Source organism: Acinonyx jubatus, chromosome D3, assembly GCF_027475565.1.
Source record: "Acinonyx jubatus isolate Ajub_Pintada_27869175 chromosome D3, VMU_Ajub_asm_v1.0, whole genome shotgun sequence".
Classification (NCBI taxonomy): Eukaryota; Metazoa; Chordata; class Mammalia; order Carnivora; family Felidae; genus Acinonyx; species Acinonyx jubatus.
The window spans coordinates 599,167-616,929 of record NC_069392.1 but is presented as its reverse complement, the minus strand read 5'-3'; the positions used below and the strand labels follow the sequence as shown (position 1 = coordinate 616,929).

The 17,763-nt window shown below is 51.8% G+C and overlaps 1 protein-coding gene across 2 annotated transcripts in view; it reads right to left on the bottom strand.

Moving 5' to 3' along the window:
- POLE (DNA polymerase epsilon, catalytic subunit) overlaps positions 1 to 17,738 on the bottom strand; it is a 44,264-nt gene extending 26,526 nt beyond the window's left edge. For both annotated transcript variants that reach the window (XM_027052121.2, XM_053205560.1), the window contains exons 1-20: positions 17,593 to 17,738; positions 15,594 to 15,735; positions 15,092 to 15,172; positions 14,437 to 14,481; positions 14,197 to 14,289; positions 13,728 to 13,882; positions 11,391 to 11,532; positions 11,196 to 11,276; positions 10,346 to 10,453; positions 9,944 to 10,054; positions 9,586 to 9,671; positions 9,231 to 9,350; positions 7,845 to 7,977; positions 7,638 to 7,751; positions 7,296 to 7,508; positions 6,936 to 7,043; positions 2,153 to 2,281; positions 1,966 to 2,068; positions 1,728 to 1,874; positions 1,185 to 1,330 (exon numbers count right to left, since the gene is read on the bottom strand). In XM_027052121.2, the coding sequence (XP_026907922.2) occupies positions 1,185 to 1,330; positions 1,728 to 1,874; positions 1,966 to 2,068; positions 2,153 to 2,281; positions 6,936 to 7,043; positions 7,296 to 7,508; positions 7,638 to 7,751; positions 7,845 to 7,977; positions 9,231 to 9,350; positions 9,586 to 9,671; positions 9,944 to 10,054; positions 10,346 to 10,453; positions 11,196 to 11,276; positions 11,391 to 11,532; positions 13,728 to 13,882; positions 14,197 to 14,289; positions 14,437 to 14,481; positions 15,092 to 15,172; positions 15,594 to 15,735; positions 17,593 to 17,654 (2,319 nt within the window). In that variant the 5' untranslated portion in view covers positions 17,655 to 17,738. The remainder of the gene's footprint in view (positions 1 to 1,184; positions 1,331 to 1,727; positions 1,875 to 1,965; positions 2,069 to 2,152; positions 2,282 to 6,935; positions 7,044 to 7,295; positions 7,509 to 7,637; positions 7,752 to 7,844; positions 7,978 to 9,230; positions 9,351 to 9,585; positions 9,672 to 9,943; positions 10,055 to 10,345; positions 10,454 to 11,195; positions 11,277 to 11,390; positions 11,533 to 13,727; positions 13,883 to 14,196; positions 14,290 to 14,436; positions 14,482 to 15,091; positions 15,173 to 15,593; positions 15,736 to 17,592) is intronic.
- Positions 17,739 to 17,763: the final 25 nt, after the last annotated feature.

The following is a 17,763-nucleotide window of genomic DNA, read 5'->3' as shown; positions in this document are numbered from 1 at the left end:
GTGCACACTCAAAAGAATGACATCAGGGACTTCAAGAGATTTGCACACCCACGTTCACAGCGGCATTCTTCACAGTGGCCAAACCGCGGAAGCAACCCAGTGTCTGTGGACAGGGGGCGGATGCACACAATGTGGTGCATACACACAACGGAGAACCATTCAGCCCCCCACAGGAGATTCTGACACCCGCGACTACACGGACAAACCCGGAGGACACGACGCGAAGGGAAAGGAGCCGTCATAAGAGACAAACATCGTGTGAGTCCACTTCCGTGAGGGCCTAGAGGAGCTGGACTCAGAGACCGAAAGTGGGATGGGGGGCTTGTGGTTAAATGGTGCCGACTTTTAGTTCTGCGAGATGAAGAGTTCTGGCAAGGGCTGGGGGTGGTGGCTGCATACAGTGTGAACGTACCCAACGCCACAGAACCGTGCACTTAAAAACGTTAGGTTTTATGTCGCGTATCTTTTACAGTGATAAAGTCTATCAGAGCAGGGACCTTACTGAGTCCAAAAATGAAGGAAGGTCTTTCAGGGAAAAGAACCCCATTTGCTTAAGTATAAAGCTACAATTTGTCATGACAACTGAGGTGGTATGTGTCTTCCCTGATCCTCCTGGATGAGCCAGGCCAGTAAATCACCCGAATCTGTCCCCATCGGAGGCTGGCAAACTACGGCCATATGGCCAATACTGTGCTCATGCAGCCTCCGCTTCTGCTCCGCTGCTCACCTCCCTGCTGCAGCGGACACGGCTCCGTTCCTATCAAATTTTATTTATAAAAAGTCTGCCCACCCATAGTCAGCTGATCCCTGCTCTAAATAAATATTTCAAAAGCAATCATTCAAAATAGTTTCAAGGCCTCAGGCCCTTAAATCCTCAAAACTAAAAATAACCGAGGGGCGCTTGGGTGGCTCAGTTGGTTATGTGTCTGACTCTTGAGCTCATCCTAGCTCTTGGTCTCCAGGTCATGAGTTCAGGCCCCTCGCTGGGCTCCACACTGGGCATGAAGCCTACTTAAAAACAAGAAACAAACAAACTCAAAACTGTGCATTCAATTACTTTCCAAACGCGTGAGGCTGAGAGCCACACATCCTAACTGGGGAAGTCATGACTGTCCAGACAGCACCAAGCAAGGACTCTCATCTCAGAAACTAGACTGTTCTGACTTCACAAAGGTCAGACTCGCCTTGTGGAGACCCTTGAACTCATAGCGCCTGTCCCGGAAGGCGCGCACCGTGTCCACATAGAAGGAGTTCTCCCGCTGGCAGATGGTGGTGAGGCGCTCCTCCACCCTGGTCACGTGGATCTTCTTGTAGGCCTTCCGGCAGTAATCTGCGGCACAATCGAGAGCAGGGAAGCATGTGAGACCCCAAACAGGAGATAGCCGGGCCACCTGTACGTAGCCAAAGGAAGTCAGGATAAGGCCGACACCAACAAATGAAGCTTCCCAGGTCAGTACGGAGGAGCACGAAACTCAGAGAGACGGTGCTCGTTTATCCTATCAAAGGACAGCCCAGTGTGAACGGGCCAAATTCGGCAAGAGCCCGGGAAACAGAATTCATCATCCGAACATTCACTGAGGGAGAAATAAGGAAAGGGAAGCTAGGAAGAGATAGTTCACAGTGATCTCATCTCTCATCTAGTGCAACACCTAGTTTAGATGACATCAAGCTGTGACATACCAGAAAGGCCCAAGTCAGAGGAACCACAGTGTTTGGAAACCGCTCACCTGACAGCCTCCGCTTCTCATATTTAGCCTGCTCCTCGCGGGACAGCTCGTGAAAGGCCCGGGCTGGGCCCTCTGCAGTCAAGGGAGGGAACTTCTCTGACTCCAGCTGGTGCTGGATCCGATGGTACTCGCTGCGACTGGCTGGCACTAGGAGGGCGACAGAGGAGAGTCTGTGACAGAGACCTATGCACCCGCTGCCTGCTGAGCCACCCGGCCCCTGCCCCTGGGTTGCACTCACTGAACTCGCCCCTCCACTGCCAGGCCATCTTCCTCTGGCAGTCTGCTCCAGGCTTGTTGAAGTCACAGGCAGCACAGGTGGCCTCGTCCACCACGGCAGAGGGCTGGGGGTGGGGAGGGTGGGGGGAGGGCAGCAGTTAGTATTTGGGCAGAAAAGAGCTTGATTCTGACAGGGGAATCCGTCTCACCTGCAGGCGGTTCGTCAGGATGATGTTGGGGTACATGGCCCCCACATCCAGGTGGTAGATAAGGGGACACTCGATTCTGTTTGGGACATCTTTCAGGGAGGTGAGCTTGGTCTTAATCTGATCACACACCTATGGAGAAAGGAGAAAGACTGTATAGACAGTAACAAAGCAAGCACGTGGGTCCCAGAAGGACAGCAGACGCTGGCCACCAATGCTAGGTCCAGGAGGTACAGGAACCTCACAAGGAAAGAACCCTAAGGAGCACAGCATCTCAGGAAGCAGCAGCCTCCACTCCAGAGGACCTTTTGGGACTGGGAGAAAACTGAAAGACTGTGGCCTCAGATGGCAGGGCCCACCCATCAGCAAGGTGTAAGACCCAGCTCGAGTATCAACAGCATCCTTCCTGGGTGCCCTGTGTGCATGCACAGTGTGGACATGTGATATCCCTGCCTCAGCAGCCCCTCACCTGACACATGAGAGGCTCAAGAGCTTAGCAGGGGCTCAAGCACAGGCGCCCTTAGCCCAAACGCCACACTCTGAACCTCCGTGCTAGATGGTCCCCAGCATTACTTTACAAACCGATGAATCAGATTTGTTTCCAGCCAGAGGTTAAACTGTTATCTAAAAAAACCCTCCTGGTACCTAACACCTAGATATCCTGCATGAAATATGAGGACTATCCCTGTAAATGCAGAACTGAGTTTCTAAGTTACCCCAGAGGGCAAGAGCGAAGAGTAGACTCAAAGCCAGAGCAGAGAGCTACATCAGCAGTGGCCTGGCAGAGGCCAGGCTCTGGGTCGGGGTCTCTAGGACCACTCCCAGGTGCAGTGACTCACAGTGCAAGGACACAGAACTCAATCAGCAAAGGGGAAAGGCATTGGGGCAAGGTCAGGAGGAGGTCAGGCTCAAGCTGGGATGAGCTTAATTCTCCCGGCATCAAACCGGGACATGTGCCTGATGCCATCTTGCTCATGGACCCAGTGCCCAGAGTGTTCACTGAGCACTGGGCACCTGGGCACCTTGGCCCACACACACCCAAACCACACTCCCAGGAGGGCAATGCTCCGTGTGAACCAGTGTCTGCACGAGTGAGCGAGGTTCAGGAGGGACTCCTGTCCGAGAAAGGAGAGAAACCTCCCTCCTGAGACCCGAGCTCCCGGCCTCACGAGCAGGCCTTTCCGAGGTCGGCTGCCTTGGCCCAGGGTGTGTGCACTCCCACACGGTTCTCGTGCCTCCTCAGGGACAGGAAGCCTGCACACGACAGAGGGACGATACAGAACCCCCCCAAAAAGGCAGGACCAACAAAGGCCACCTCTGTGAAAGAATAAACTACAAGTCTGCTCACCAAAATCACATCTCCTCTGGGCTGCACATCTGGCACCGCAGGCTAGTCCCTCTAATAAGTGTGGGGTTTACGTTATACTCCACTGGATCTGGGAACCCTCCGGCCCAGGAACCAGGTGACAAGGGACCCCGGCCACAAACAACCATCAAAGTAACTGATGGCCCCTGAAGGGCTGCAGGAGACTCCCTGCTGAATACAAATTCACATCCCAAAATCACAGAGCGTGGGAAGAAACACCCCCATGACCAACAGCAGACACAGGGGGAGGAGGCTGAGAACCCGAGAGAATAAGCCTCCCAGAGTAAACGTGGGGAAACTAGCACAATTAAAAATACTAAAGACCAAGCCCTAAATAAAACAGGGAGAGAAAGAGTCCACTTCTTTTTTTTTTTTTTTTAATGTTTATTTTTGAGAGAGAGACACAGAGTGCGAGTGGAGGAGGATCAGAAAGAGAGGGAGACAGAACACGAGTGGGTGAGGGGCAGAGAGAGAGGGAGACACAGAAGCAGAAGCAGGCTCCAGGCTCCGAGCTGTCAGCACAGAGCCCGATGTGGGGCTACAACTCACAAACGATGATCAGACCTGAGCCGGTCGGATGCTTAACCAACTGAGCCACCCTGGTGCCCCTAAAACTAACTGTCTTCTAATAGTCATATGTTCACTCTCCCAAAACTAATACCTGATTACGTCATAACATTAATATGTACTTATCTGGTAAGTTCATTCTGCACAAAACATACACATCAGAACTGGAGAATTAGTATATTTAGAAGTTAATCTAATGACTCAGGAAACCTCTGGATGGGACCAGATAATAAATATCTTAATTTAGGTTTTGTGGCCACACAATCTGTCACAATCTTTTTTTTATAACATCTTTAAAATGTAAAAGCTATTCTTAGCTTGCTGGTTACACAGGCCTCATGGGCTATAGTTTGCCAACGTCTGTTATAGACATTTAAGAATAGAGAAAACCAGGGGTGCCTGGGTGGCTCACTTGGTTAAGCGTCCGACTTCAGCTCAGGTCATGATCTCACGGTTTGTGGGTTCAAGCCCCACGTCGGGCTCTGTACTGACAGCTCAGAGCCTGGAGTCTGCTTTGGATTCTGTATCTACCCCTCTCTCTGCGCCTCCCCTGCTCTCTCTCCTCTCAAAGATAATGAACATTAAAAAAAAATGCTTAAAAAAGAATAGAGAAAACTAAAAAACATCTGAATAAATACGAAGACTAACCAGGAGAGTAGCCATCTTTTTTTTTTTTTAATGAAATACGTTAAATTTGGAAGTCATATTAGAAAAATCATTTGAATGAAAAATTGCCTTTAGTATTAAACTCCTTAAGGGGCGCCTGGGTGGCTCAGTTAAGCATCATTCGACTCTTCATTTCAGCTCAGGTCATGATCTCACGGTCGGGAGATCAAGCCCCGCGTCAGGCTCTGCGCTGTGTGTGGAGCCTGCTTGGGATTCTCTCTCTCTCTGCACCCCTACCCCTGCAAGCTCTCTCTCAAAAAACAAAACACAATAACACAACATTCCTTAAAACCCTCCAAAGTAGTCAAAATAAAAAAACACACCAAAAATTATACAGCAACAATGACTAAAAGGAAGAATGTTTACCATATACAACAGAAAATACCAGAAGTATTAATATTTGTTCCTAGTTGAATTTTAAGGAAATCAATCATTTGAATAATCACTCCATCCTTCTCCACCCTGAGGCAGGTCCTGAAATGCCAATGAGGAGGCCCACGGAGACAGTCCAGGTAAGAGGGGAGGGAGACACAGTTCCCACGGAACACACCTGCGCTGCCGAGATCCCCGGCTGGCACCTCCCATCAGCATCCTCGGGATGAGATGGTCCCTCGGGAACAAAGAGATGAGTCCAGTGCCCTCTAGAACACACTTTAGAAACCGCGAAGGAGCCATACTCCGTCCTCTAGGAGCTTAGTGCTGGATTCACCAGGGTGTCTAGAGTTCCTCCAATCAGCATATCTTTGTTCTCACTCATTTCACTGTTTCTTCAAGTTGAAAGTGTGTTCCTTCTAAGGTGTTAACTCACATTTGTTCTTTAGCCTAGCCACTCTTCTAGATTGTTCTTAGTTCCTTTTTTTTTTTTTTTAAGTTTTTTTAATATTATTTGTTTTTGAGACAGAGTGTGAGCAGGGGAGGGGCAGAGAGAGAGGGAGACACAGAATCCGAAGCAGGCTCCAGGCTCCGAGCTGTCAGCACAGAGCCCAATGTGGGGCCTGAACTCAAGAGCCGTGAGATCATGACCTGAGCCGAAGTCGGATGCTTAAGCGACTGAGCCACCCAGGCGCCCCCAGGTTGTTCTTAGTTCTTAAAGTGTATGGTAGCTGGAGCTAACAACAGCTGCACAGCACTTTACAGTGTACAAACACAGCTTTCTCACGTGTGAGAGACCAGAGAGCACAAGCAGGGGAGGGGCAGAGGGAGAGGGAGAATCTTACGCAGGCTCCACGCCCAGCACAGAGCCCAGCGTGTGGCTTGATCTCAGGACCATGAGATCGTGACCTGAACTGATATCAAGAATCTATTACGAGTTGGATACTTAACTGACTGAGCCACGCAGGCGCCCCTGTAACCACATTCTTATTCGAATTCTGCCTAGTGAGTCTGTTCTGAGACATTTCTTAGAGAGAGACAGACAGAGAGGAGAGACGGGGAGGACGAGGAGAGAATCTCTGCCCTGAGCGTGGAGCCTGATGCGGGTCTCCATCTCACAACGTCAAGATCATGACCCAAGCTAAAATCAAGAGTCACATGCTTAACTGACAGACCCACTCATCTGCCCATGTTATGACACATTTCTTAAAATCAATCCTAAAACTCGTAAAAGCTCCAAACCACTAGTAACTCAATATGCTGTAGTGTTGAGCAGTGCCTGACAGACACACCTGAGAAGTGCCACGTTCAAGTAAGACAAGCAAGGCGGGGGGTACCTGGGGTCTCTAGGCACGTAGCACTTGTAAATGGTGCTTTCTAACCATTATTGGACAGTTTTTACAGTCACTATATTCTACTCTGTCATCTGTAGGAATTGACTATCATCACTTTTAAAGTCTCCTGAACAACAAAAATTAAAACCAGTGGCTCCTCGCTGCCTACAAAATAAAGTCCAAATGAACTGGGCATAAGGCCTATCCCTCGCCTTTGTCCTGCGTCCACCCACCACGATGTTCTAAGCAATAGCCAGCTCAAGACCCCATGGCCAACTTGTGAATCTCTACCATCTCCCAAAGCCCAGTCATTCATTGTAACCACAACACTGTCCTGTGCCCCCCAAGCAGACCAGAACAGACTCTGTATCACCAGGCTCGGAGCCCAAGTACCAGCACACAGTAGGTGCATGCTACTGAAAGCAGCCAGTCTACAAGCAGAGCGTGTGAAGACGGTCTCTCCTGGCCCCCGGAGCGTTACCTCTTGGAAGTTGGTGACCTGCTCCATGGGCACCTTCTCCTCTTCCTCGATGGCATGACGCATGGTCTTCTCCACCCGCTGCAGCAGGAAGTCAAAGGCGGCAGGATTCTAGTACAGATGACCAAGAGAGGACGCAAGTGAGAAGGGAAAACACCCTCACACGTACCCAACTACCTCGGGCAGGACACTGCGGGGACTGGCCTGGAGAAGCCAAGGGCTTGTCCCGTAGCACCTCAGTCAAGGACAGACCAGACAAGGGAGGGCTGGTGAGGGACCCACAGGGCAAGAAAGGGGTGAGGGCTGTACTGCAGCCCTGGAGGCTTCTGGGTCTCAGCCCTCGGGAGAGCGGGGAGGGCTCACCATCCTGAACCGGCAGGGGATGTCACTGCGGAACACGCCCGACTCCAGGGCCTCCACGTGGCCACCCACATAGGTCTCGGCATCCAGCACGTGGCCATCATTGGTCAGCTTGTTAAACTCCTGCTCCTGCTTGTTGGGGAAGACGATGTTGGCATGGAAGGCCTGCACCATCAACAAGGCCTCACACAGCGTCCCGGAGCCCTTCCGCAGCACCTGCGGGGGAAAAGCCAGACTTCAAACCAAATGCCAAAATCACACAGCTGCATCCACGGCAGCCACCGGGGACGAGCTCCGAGGGCCGGCGGGCTGACACCGGCACACGGGGCCGGGAGACGCACTGACCTCGTCAGGCTCCATGGGGATGATGGTGCAGAGGGCGAATATGAAGGGGTGGACGTACTTCATGTACAGGTAGTACGTGGCCACCGCGTCTGACACCGAGTATGTGGCCAGAGTCTGAGGAGAGAACACAGGGCAGTAAGAGCGACAAGGAGCTGGGCAGGCACCGTGTGGGAGCTACAGGTGAAGGCTGTGAGGAGAGGCGCATGCCTGGGGCTGCTCGGTGGCCATCCGGCACATGTCTTCAGGGTCCAGCTCCACGGGGTCGTAGCCCAACTTGGCTTTGGCAGCCGCCTTGAGGTTGTGACTGCCCACAGGAAGGTAACTGTCCCTCTTCACCCACCTAGGAACAAGAACACGTGCAAAGGTCAGAGATGGCTCTGAGACACAGCCCACGCACTGCGAGAGGCAGCCCTGCTGGACACAACACAGAAAGACGCCTCGTCCCAACAGGTACGCCAAGGATTGCCACCGAGACCCCACATGGCACAGGCGCCTCGCGAAGCCTCTATCCCAGATCCAGGTAATCTCACAGATACGCCCACAAACACAAGGAAATGCCAGTCTCCCGAGTCCCATGGCCTCCCTCTGTCCCTTGTGGAGAGAGAGAACGCTGAGCAGGAGGCAGCCCTCAGCCCCCAGCTTGTCCCATGGGACTGCCAGTCTGCTCTGCTCTCCCCCACCCGGCTCAGGCCCTCTTCTCAACCTCCTCTCTGCTTACACAGTCCCTTCGGCACAGAAACCGGGGGCTACCCTGTGCCCCTCACCCTCACACCTGTCTGCAAATCCTCCCTGTGAGGCAGCTCCGAGACAGATGTGGTCGTGTCCCTGGTGCCCACAGCTCTCTCTTGACTGCATCAAGTCTCCCCTCCCTCAGCCTCCAGACCCTTGGCCATCCTCACCCCTAGAAGTGCCCCTGGGGTCTCCCAATATTGCCGCCTCCTCTGAAGCCCCCCCTCCCCCCATCCTTTTTCTTCTCTTCTGGAATCGTTTGATCACCACGCCCCCTGTAAGTGGGGTTCCCAGGCCTGCTTCTACCTAGAACCCACCCTCCTGCTCCAGAGCCCACCCCAAACCCTGAGAACCAACATTCCCTGTGCCCCAGGTGCCCCTGCCCCCAGCCCAGGTCTGTGGATGCCCAAGTCCACCCCTCTCCTCACTCCCATTTGCCCCCTCCGGCCCCCACCATAATGCCAGGCCCCCCAAGATAAAATCTTCCTCCCCACAGGGTACAGGAGGCCCACAAGAGCTCCTTTCTCTCCAGCCTGGACACCCCTGGCTGCAGCACCCTCACCTCCGTGGGGAGCTCTCACAGCACCGGGGCCTCACTCAACCCGGCCTCTTTCTGTTCTGGCTTCCCCAGCCCGAGGCCTGACACTGATGTGTTTGCTGGTGGAAGGAGTAATGAACACACAAGGGAAGACAGCACGTCCCCAGACCCAGCCACAGCCGCTGTCCTTGAAGGTGATGGAGCTGCAACAGAGGCCACCATCCTCCCTCAAAGGGACGCAGACAGGACAAGGGTGTGCAAGAAGGGAGCCTCGGACCCGCACACAGAAAGCCCTCTAAGACAGTGCCAGGAGCCGCCGGGCCTACCTGAGACAGTCCATGTGGATGCACTGGGATGCCTTATACTCCCCCTGGCTGTCCTTCTGGAACCCTATCTCCTGGTACATGCTCAGCCCATGGACCGCAGCTCTGGCCTCCACAAACGGCCTAGGGATGAGGGCAGACAGATGAGCACACAGCAGGTATTCTTCAGCTCCCTCAAATACAGAAAGACTGCCCCACAAGACTCCCAAGAAAACCCAGGAACCCCCCCACCCACCTCTCCTCTACATCTTAACCATTTCTAAGTGTACAGCTCGTTAGCGTGAGTACATTCACAGTGCCACACAACATCCCCTCCCCGACACACTTCAGTTACTCACAAACTAGACATCAGACTCACCAGTCAAAAAAGTCCCCATTGTAGGTGACCATGATGGTGGGTTTGGCCTCTTGGACGTGTTCAAACCACCTCTGGATTAGATGAACCTGAATTCAATGATTCGTAGCAGTCAGTGGATTTGTGTTTCTCTTCTTCCAGCTACTTCCAATCACCCCTCCCAAAATTTCAGAAAAGCAGGCTGTATCTCATTTCCACACCCACCCCGTGCCCCCAGTGTGAACAAGGACCATACCACCAGGAACCCAGACCAGCAAGCTGCCATTCTGGTTAAATGAGCACTGAGGCCTCAAGAGTCAGGGGGCTCTTCTTCCCGTCTCACCCCAAACACCAGGGAGTTTCTCACATGACACCTCTTTACCTCGTCGGGTTCATTGAAGACACAGAAGGGTCCCTCATACTCTGGCTTGGGGGTGAACTCGAAATCTCCAACGTCCTCTGACACTATCTCCCTATTGGTGATGAGGTAGCCCTGGGAAGCGTGTGAGCAGTCGGTGTGAGTTAGGACACAAAAAGCCAAACACACCTCCCCACACTTGGCCCAGAAGCTCCTGCAACAAGAGTCTGCAGCAACGGGAGGCCCCTCGCCCACCAGGAGCTGCAGCCCCTAGACCCCAAACGTGTCAGACTCAGATTGGAAGGCAGGGGCACGGCTTGTTTCTTCACTTTCCTGGACTCAACTCACTTATTTTCACTGAAAAAATACCAGCCACAGGGTGCATGCTGCTCCCAGAAAGCGTACACCCCAAAAGGCACCACTTACCTGACCATCAATCATATAGGAAATCATCATAATCTGGTCAGTCTCAGCATCTGGAAACTTGAGGGGCAGTTTGGTTGTCTCGATGTCAAATGCCAAAACCACAGGGTCCTGCAGGGACATCTCATTAAGTTGGACGTAAACCAAGCTGAGCTCTAGAGACGCCAAGGGTCTTCCCGACACCCACCACCTCCACCTCCAGCTGCTAAAACAAGAGCTAAGCAGCCACAGAGAGAGGTTCCAAAAGAAGCGAGAGAGGCATTTTGGGTTGACTAACCTATGTCAAGAACACCACGATTCACAGAGGGTATGAAATCTTAAACACCTACGAGAGGCTAAAGCACGATGGGAAAATCCTAGAATTACAGAGCACTTGAGTCACAAAGTACTTTAAAATCATGACCTCCTTTTGACCTTTACGATAACCCACATGGGAGACTGTGCTAGAGTCAACATCTCCACTTTGGAAATGAGAAAACAGAGTACAGACTTGCCCAAGATCACAAATGTGTTCCTGAACCAAAGCCTTCCACATACGAATCCGCTTTTCACCCCATCACGTCGCTACCAACCACCCAAAATGGAAGTCAGAGCTCTCCTTTGAAGTTCAGATCCAGCCCAGCTTAAACAAGGACATCACATGGTGACATACAAGCACTAAGTGAAATCACACGTCGTCAGAAACCGACAAAAAAGAAAAAGGAAAAAGATTTCTCTACAACTTTTTTAAGAAAGTATTTGAGGAAAAAGAAGAAAACAAATCTCTGAATTGTATTCATTCTTCAGCATCGAATTAGATCTCTCTAGAAACAAGTGGAAAAGCCAGGAGGGAGGAAACGCAAGCAGTACTTACGGGTCGTTCAACAAGGTCATCTCGGCGGGTGATTTCCACAGGGAAGGCATTTCCTCGGTACCTGACGTTGTACCAGTGAGCCTGCGGGACGTGCAGCGTGTTTATCAAGAGTCTACGTCTGTCCCAGGAGGGGTATTTCTCTTCAGTGTCACCTCCTGACCGCCAGGGGCTGCCCGAAAGCGACGGCCCACTCACCGCATGGATCTTCAGGTCAATGGAGAGGCGGATGTGATAGGGCACATCATACTCTCGCATGTCCACGATGTTGTCCAACTGGTCAGTGACCTTCTTAGAGGCTTCCTCTTCATCAATAACCACACTGCCCCCTTGCAGAACACTGTGAAACAGAGAGAGGATACTCCTAACTACAGTCTGCTGGGGGATGGCGCAGGGGGGACCAGAGTCCATGTGGAGTAAACACAAAAGGTAGAAGGTGGCTAAGATGACCAGGACAGGCTCTTCTTAAAGAATTAGTGGGGTGGAGCGGGGGGGGGGGGGGGGGGGGGGGTGTTGGCGGGGATGCTGGGGTGCTCAGTCGGTTAAGTATCTGACTCCTGATTTTGGCTCAGGTCATGATCTCTCGGTTCATTAGTCTGAGCCCCGTGTCAGGCTCTGCACGGACAGCGTGGAGTCTGCTTGGGATCTCTCTCTCTCTCTCTCTGCCCCTACCCTGCTCATGTTCTTTCCCTCTCTCTCAAAAACAAACTAAAAATAAAAAAAATCCTTTAAACAAAAAGGACGACCTTGGATGACAGCCTCCCACAAGCAGCAGGCTACGGGCAGGAAATTCAGTGAGAGCTCCGAACACGTATTTTATGGGATGTACATTACATCCCAATTAGAAACAAAGAAAGGAAAATGCTCTGTTACTTGGGAGGCACGTGTACAGATGTGAACCACCCTGGCTGACCTTGTTTCCCCATCAAGAATGAGAGTCATGGGGTGCCTAGGTGGCTCAGTTGATTAAGAGTCTGACTTCAGCTCAGGTCATGATCTCACGGTCCATGAGTTCGAGCCCTGCGTTGGGCTCTGTGCTGACAGCTCAGAGCCTGGAGCCTGCTTCGGATTCTGTGTCTCCCTCTCTCTCTGACCCTTCCCTGTTCATGCTCTGTCTCTCTCTGTCTCAAAAATAAACATTAAAAAAAAAATTTTTTTTTTTTTTTTTTAAAGAACAAGGGTCACAGGAACACGTCCGCCCTGCAGGAGTGTTGTGAGGTAACACTCAGAGCTCTCTGCATGGCAGAGCAGCTGGTAAGTAGCAATTTTCGTACCATAATTACCTTATCATTGGAAAGCAGGAAATCACTGTCACTAGAATATTAACTCTAATATCAGCCCAGTAAGCTTCCGAACACTAAATGGACTATTAAAGGGGAAAAAAAAGACAACGAGTTTTAGAGAAAAGGCATAGGCCTCTGGGTACACCTTGCAATACTGTAAAAGGTAATTATACTGGGGGCAGGGGGCGGGTGCAGTGCAGAAATGTTCAGGGTCCCAAATTGATCTTTTTTCAGAGAATATGATTAGCTCTCTTGAAGTCTTCATAAGTTTTAATTAGCCAAGATTTCCTCGTCTTTACTTTATTTATTTTGAGAGAGAGACAGAGAGTGAGCTAGGGACGGGGGGAGAGAGACAAAATCCCAAGCAGGCTCCATACTCAGTGTGGAGCCCAACGAGGGGCTCAATCTCATGATGTGACCCAAAACCAAGAGTCGGATACTTAACTGACTGAGCCACCCAGGCACCCCAAGATTTCCTCCTCTTAATCTCTTATCCTGTTTCCTATTATTGTTGATATCTAAACACTTGATGAACAGTGTTGGGCGTCCTATATTTACGTTTTTCTGTATAACACCCAAAGTTTTCTAGAGAAGATGTGCTATGTAACTCTAGGCATTCAGTAAACTCTGTAGGCAGCTTGACACTTGCCATAAGCCATGAAAACAGACTGAAGCGAAGTGGTGTGACTAGGAATCCAAAATGTCTCTGTTACAGCAACTCAATTTTAGAGCCACAAACCCACCGCTATGTAAGAAAAGAGGAAGAGCTCAAATGTAAGCCAAAAAACCACCATTTCTTTAACAAAAATGCAGCACATAAGAAATTCTATCTAGGGGCACCTGGGCGGCTCAGTTGGTTAAGCGTCCGACTTGGGCTCAGGTCATGATCTCACGGCTCATGAGTTTAAGCCCCGCGTCGGGCTCTGTGTTGACAGCTCAGAGCCTGGAGCCTGCTTCAGATTCTATGTCTCTCTCTCTCTCTCTCAGATTCTATGTCTCTCTCTCTCTCTCTGGCCCTCCCCTGCTTGTGCGTTCACACTCTCTCTCCCTCTCAAATATTAAAAAAAAAAAAAAAGAAAGAAAGAAAGAAATTCTATCTAATTGCTTGAAAGTGCTTCCACACTGGACAAGCCAATCCTTACGGTAACTTCACCACTGGGTTTTCCTACCTCCCACCCATCTTGCCCCTCGGGACACACTCCAGGAACCCGTCCGTGTGGACTCACTGGCTGCTTACGACAGGTAAGCTCACCTGGACAGCATAGCTGTGTAGGCATCACTGGCGTGGCCCTGCTCCCGGCTCTTCCTCACGGCAGGGGAGATGTCCTTCCTCACTCTGACAAGGTCCTCCACCGTGTTGAAGGACAGCTTAATGTAATTTCGCTTCAAACCCACCAAGTGATTTGGCTACAAAATGAAGAGATTGTGCTCATGAGCTCAGGAGAAAAAAGACTTTCTTGGGGAAAGAAAATAAAGGGACAACGACTCAAAGGTAAACCCACGAATGGAAGAGTCAGCAAGTCCAAAGCACCTTGTCAACTCTGCGTGTGGCACCAACTATGCCACTGGACTTCTCCAGGACATATGGACAGTCACCGAAGCCCCGCCACCCGTACCACCCCACAGGTGCTAAACTTGGCCTCCTCCCATCTCACCCATCTCGCCCCATGTGCAGGGCAGACCCAGCCTCATTTATCCTGGAAGGGCCAAGTGGTACTCACCAAGTCCAGATCCTCTTTGGGGACAGTCTCTACTTTAGCAATTTTACCCTGAAACTTCTTGGAGAGAAAAGATGAAACTTCTCGCTCACAACCCTAAATTGAGATCAGAGTGAAAGGACTTTCTACAGTGAAATCTGTCTTCCTGGCCCGTTTCTCTAGAGGCCCCTTTACGTTCAGTTCCGAAGCTCCCCATAACATGAGGTTCAGGTCGTGTGACCTGACTCTACTAACCACACTTACCTTTCTGGTTGCAATGTAGAAATATGGCTTGTAGGGCAAGGCCACCTGCGAAAGCCACCGACCATTCAGAGGCAACAAGAAAGAAAAAAGGGAGATGAGTGAAGACACGCTGTTTGCTATTATACTCGTGAGAAGCCTGGATCCAATGCACCCTTGCCCTTAGACACCTCTTAAAAGACACTGCAGGGGCACCTGGGTGGCTCAGTCAGTTGAGCTTCCGACTTCGGCTCAGGTCATGGTCTCGTGGTCCGTGGGTTCGAGCCCCGCGTTGGGCTCTGTGCTGACAGCTCGGAGCCTGGAGCTGCTTCAGACTCTGTGTCTCCCTCTCTCTCTGACCCTCCCCCATTCATGCTCTGTCTCTGTCTCAAAAATAAATAAATATTAAAAAAAACTAAAAAAAAAAAAAAAAAGGTGCTGCAGCAGGAAATTAAGAGCTGCACATATGGCAGGGGCAAAAGTCTGAGACAGACAACACTGCTCTTTCAGTCTGTCCAAGCTGGCTCCTCTTATGACATCCTAAATGGTGACCCGTGTGGCTCCAAGGGACCCGTGTCCCTGACACCTCCCAACCCCCTCTCCTCACAGCTACTACTTTGGACCCAGCTACACCTCATCACTTGAGTGGGTTTTAGCTTCTTGGGGTTCAGGAGCTTACCTTAAATCTGCTCCCGTCATCTTGAATAAAGTAGTAATCCACCGCACTGACCAGGCGTTTATCTTCATCTAAAATCTCGGTCTACGAGAGAACCAGCCAGCACAGGCACCTTACCCGCTGCACAGTCCAAGACCCCTCTTGCTTTTCACTCTCTGGGAAACTGAGCACAAAAACAAACCCTTTCTCCCTGCCCCGCCCCCGCATAAACATCCCGCAGCCCCATTCACGAGAACTGCAGCGCAACACCTTTCAAATGAGGATTTCTCTCAATCCCTCCCTCATCCCTGAAAACTTCATTCTTACAGGTTAACAGGGACACCCTTCACCCTGGTCTTCCCAGTAGCCCCTACACGACCCAGCGGTGTGAAAGAGGGAATCAGGAGAGCTACAAACAATGCCGTCTCCACCTGGATCCCCCACTCTGCCAAGGCCTAGGCTGCTCCGAGGGGTGCAGCTGCCCTCCTGAGCGGGACGAGGACCGAGAAAAAGCCCAGGCGCTTACAGGGTGCATGTTGATGAGCCAGCCCGTCTTCTCACCAGGCTCCTTGAGTCTCTCAAAACCAAACCGCAAGTCCATCTTATCTGTCCACTGACTGCGCTCCAGGCGCTTAAGTGCCGAGACAGAGGAAGAGGGGCCATCGTCCCTGAATGAAAGGAGGGAAATTCGTCTTCAGCAATTGTGACGCCATCTATTCCCACAACCCTCCGTCCACCCAGTGTAACCATTTTGGATGTGACACAGGAGATGCATCCCCCAAAACACCTCACATGTGGCAAAACAACTCATTAAAACAACCTATGTCATGGGAAACACGACAGGCCGGATCCTCAAAACACGCCGGACTCTGTAACCAGAGCACTAATAAAAACAATCGTGGGGCGCCTGAGGGGGCTCAGTGGTTGAGCGTCCAACTTTGTCTCAAGTCATGATCTCATGGTTTGTGAGTGTGAGCCCCGCATCGGGTTCTCTGCTGGCAGCACAGAGCCTGCTTCAGATCTTCTCTACCCCTCCCCCGCTCTCTCTCTTTAAAAAAATAAACTAAAAAAAAAAACTTAAAAAAAAACAATCGTGACTGGACACTGCTGCCTTATGGGATACTAAAAATGCACGAAGTCCAGCATTGCGCTCCTGGGCATTTACCCCGGAGAAATGAAACTCACATTCACACACACACTTGTGCGTGACTGTGCCTAGCAGCTCACTCATGATAACCCAAAGTGGAAACCACCCAGGGACTCCTTAACAGGTGAGTCATCAACCTAGGCTATATCCTTCCCATGCAATACTATTGGTCAATAAGAAGGAACAAACTTACCCATCAAGGGTACTATTCAGAGTGAAAAAAGCCAACCCTCTAAAATTACACACTTCACAATTCCCCTGAGATAGCATCCCTGGAGTAAAATCAGAGTGGACAACAGAGTAGTGGCTGGCATGGATGAGGAAGAGGGAGGAGCGGAGGTGGCTGTGGCCACAAAAGGGCAGCAGGAGGGATCCGTGGGCTAGAACTGTTCTGCGCCTTGATTGTGGTGGTGGTCACATACGATGTGCACACACACGAGTAAACACACACACACACACACACACACACACACGAGTGTCCATGCACTGCATGCGCGTCAATTTCCTGGTTGCAACCTTGTGCTTTAGCAACTAAGATGTTACCCCGGGGGTGAAACTTATGGCTTATGGGTGCATGCGATCTGTGTGTCATTTCTTACAACTGCTTGCGAATCGACAATTAACTCAAAAAGCTGTTTCTTTGTATTTTTATTTTTAAAATGACCGTTCTGAAATTTATTAGTCTGTCAAGTGAAATCAACGTTATCCACCACAACAATGAGCCCGCAAAGCCGGCAGCGCAGTACACAAGAAAGCAAGAGTCCTGATGACCGATCTGGCCTGGATTCTAGTTCTGCCAAAATCGAGCGTGACAATTAAGTCATATGATGCACGTGATGTATACAGTAGGTGCTCAATAAACAGCACTTGGATACTCATCAAAGGTCAACACAAATACAAGGGAGTATGTCTCTCGTCTGTAAGGGAAGATCCTACGCTAGCGGCGCTCGCTGAAAGCAAACACTCGAACGACCCACTCCGTCCACGCGGAGAGCCGGGGAAGCGCTCCGGGAACTCGGCCCGCGCCCCGCGCCCGCTCAGCCTCCGCGCTCCCCCGCCCCACCTCCGCACCCCCCGCGCCCGCAAGGCCTCGGTCTGCACCAGTCGGGAGCGGAGCGAGGGGCGCGCACACGCCGCGGTCTGCACGAAGCCGTCCCCCACCGGCCCGCGTTACAAACCCAGGGAGGCGGCCCCATCTGCTGCGCCGCCACGTCGCCAACCACAGACGTTCCCACACAGACCTCGGAGCGAAGCGCACGGAAACCCAGTGCGAGCCCGGGACCGACGCGCCGCACCGAGGCGTCCTGAGCGGGGCCGCCGCGGCCGCGCGCCCCAAACGCCCGCCGCCCACCCGCCCGGACGGCCCGGCGCCCCTCACCGGCTGGCCTCGCCGTCCGCGCCCGGTTCCGCGCGCCGCCGCCCGCTGTTCCTCAGAACCATCGCGCCGCGCTCGCACCGCCCCTGCTCTCCCGGAGAAATTTGGCGCGCTCCCCCCCAACTCTCGCGAGAGACCGGAAGCGCCCGCCGCTCCCTCTGGAGGCTCGCCCCG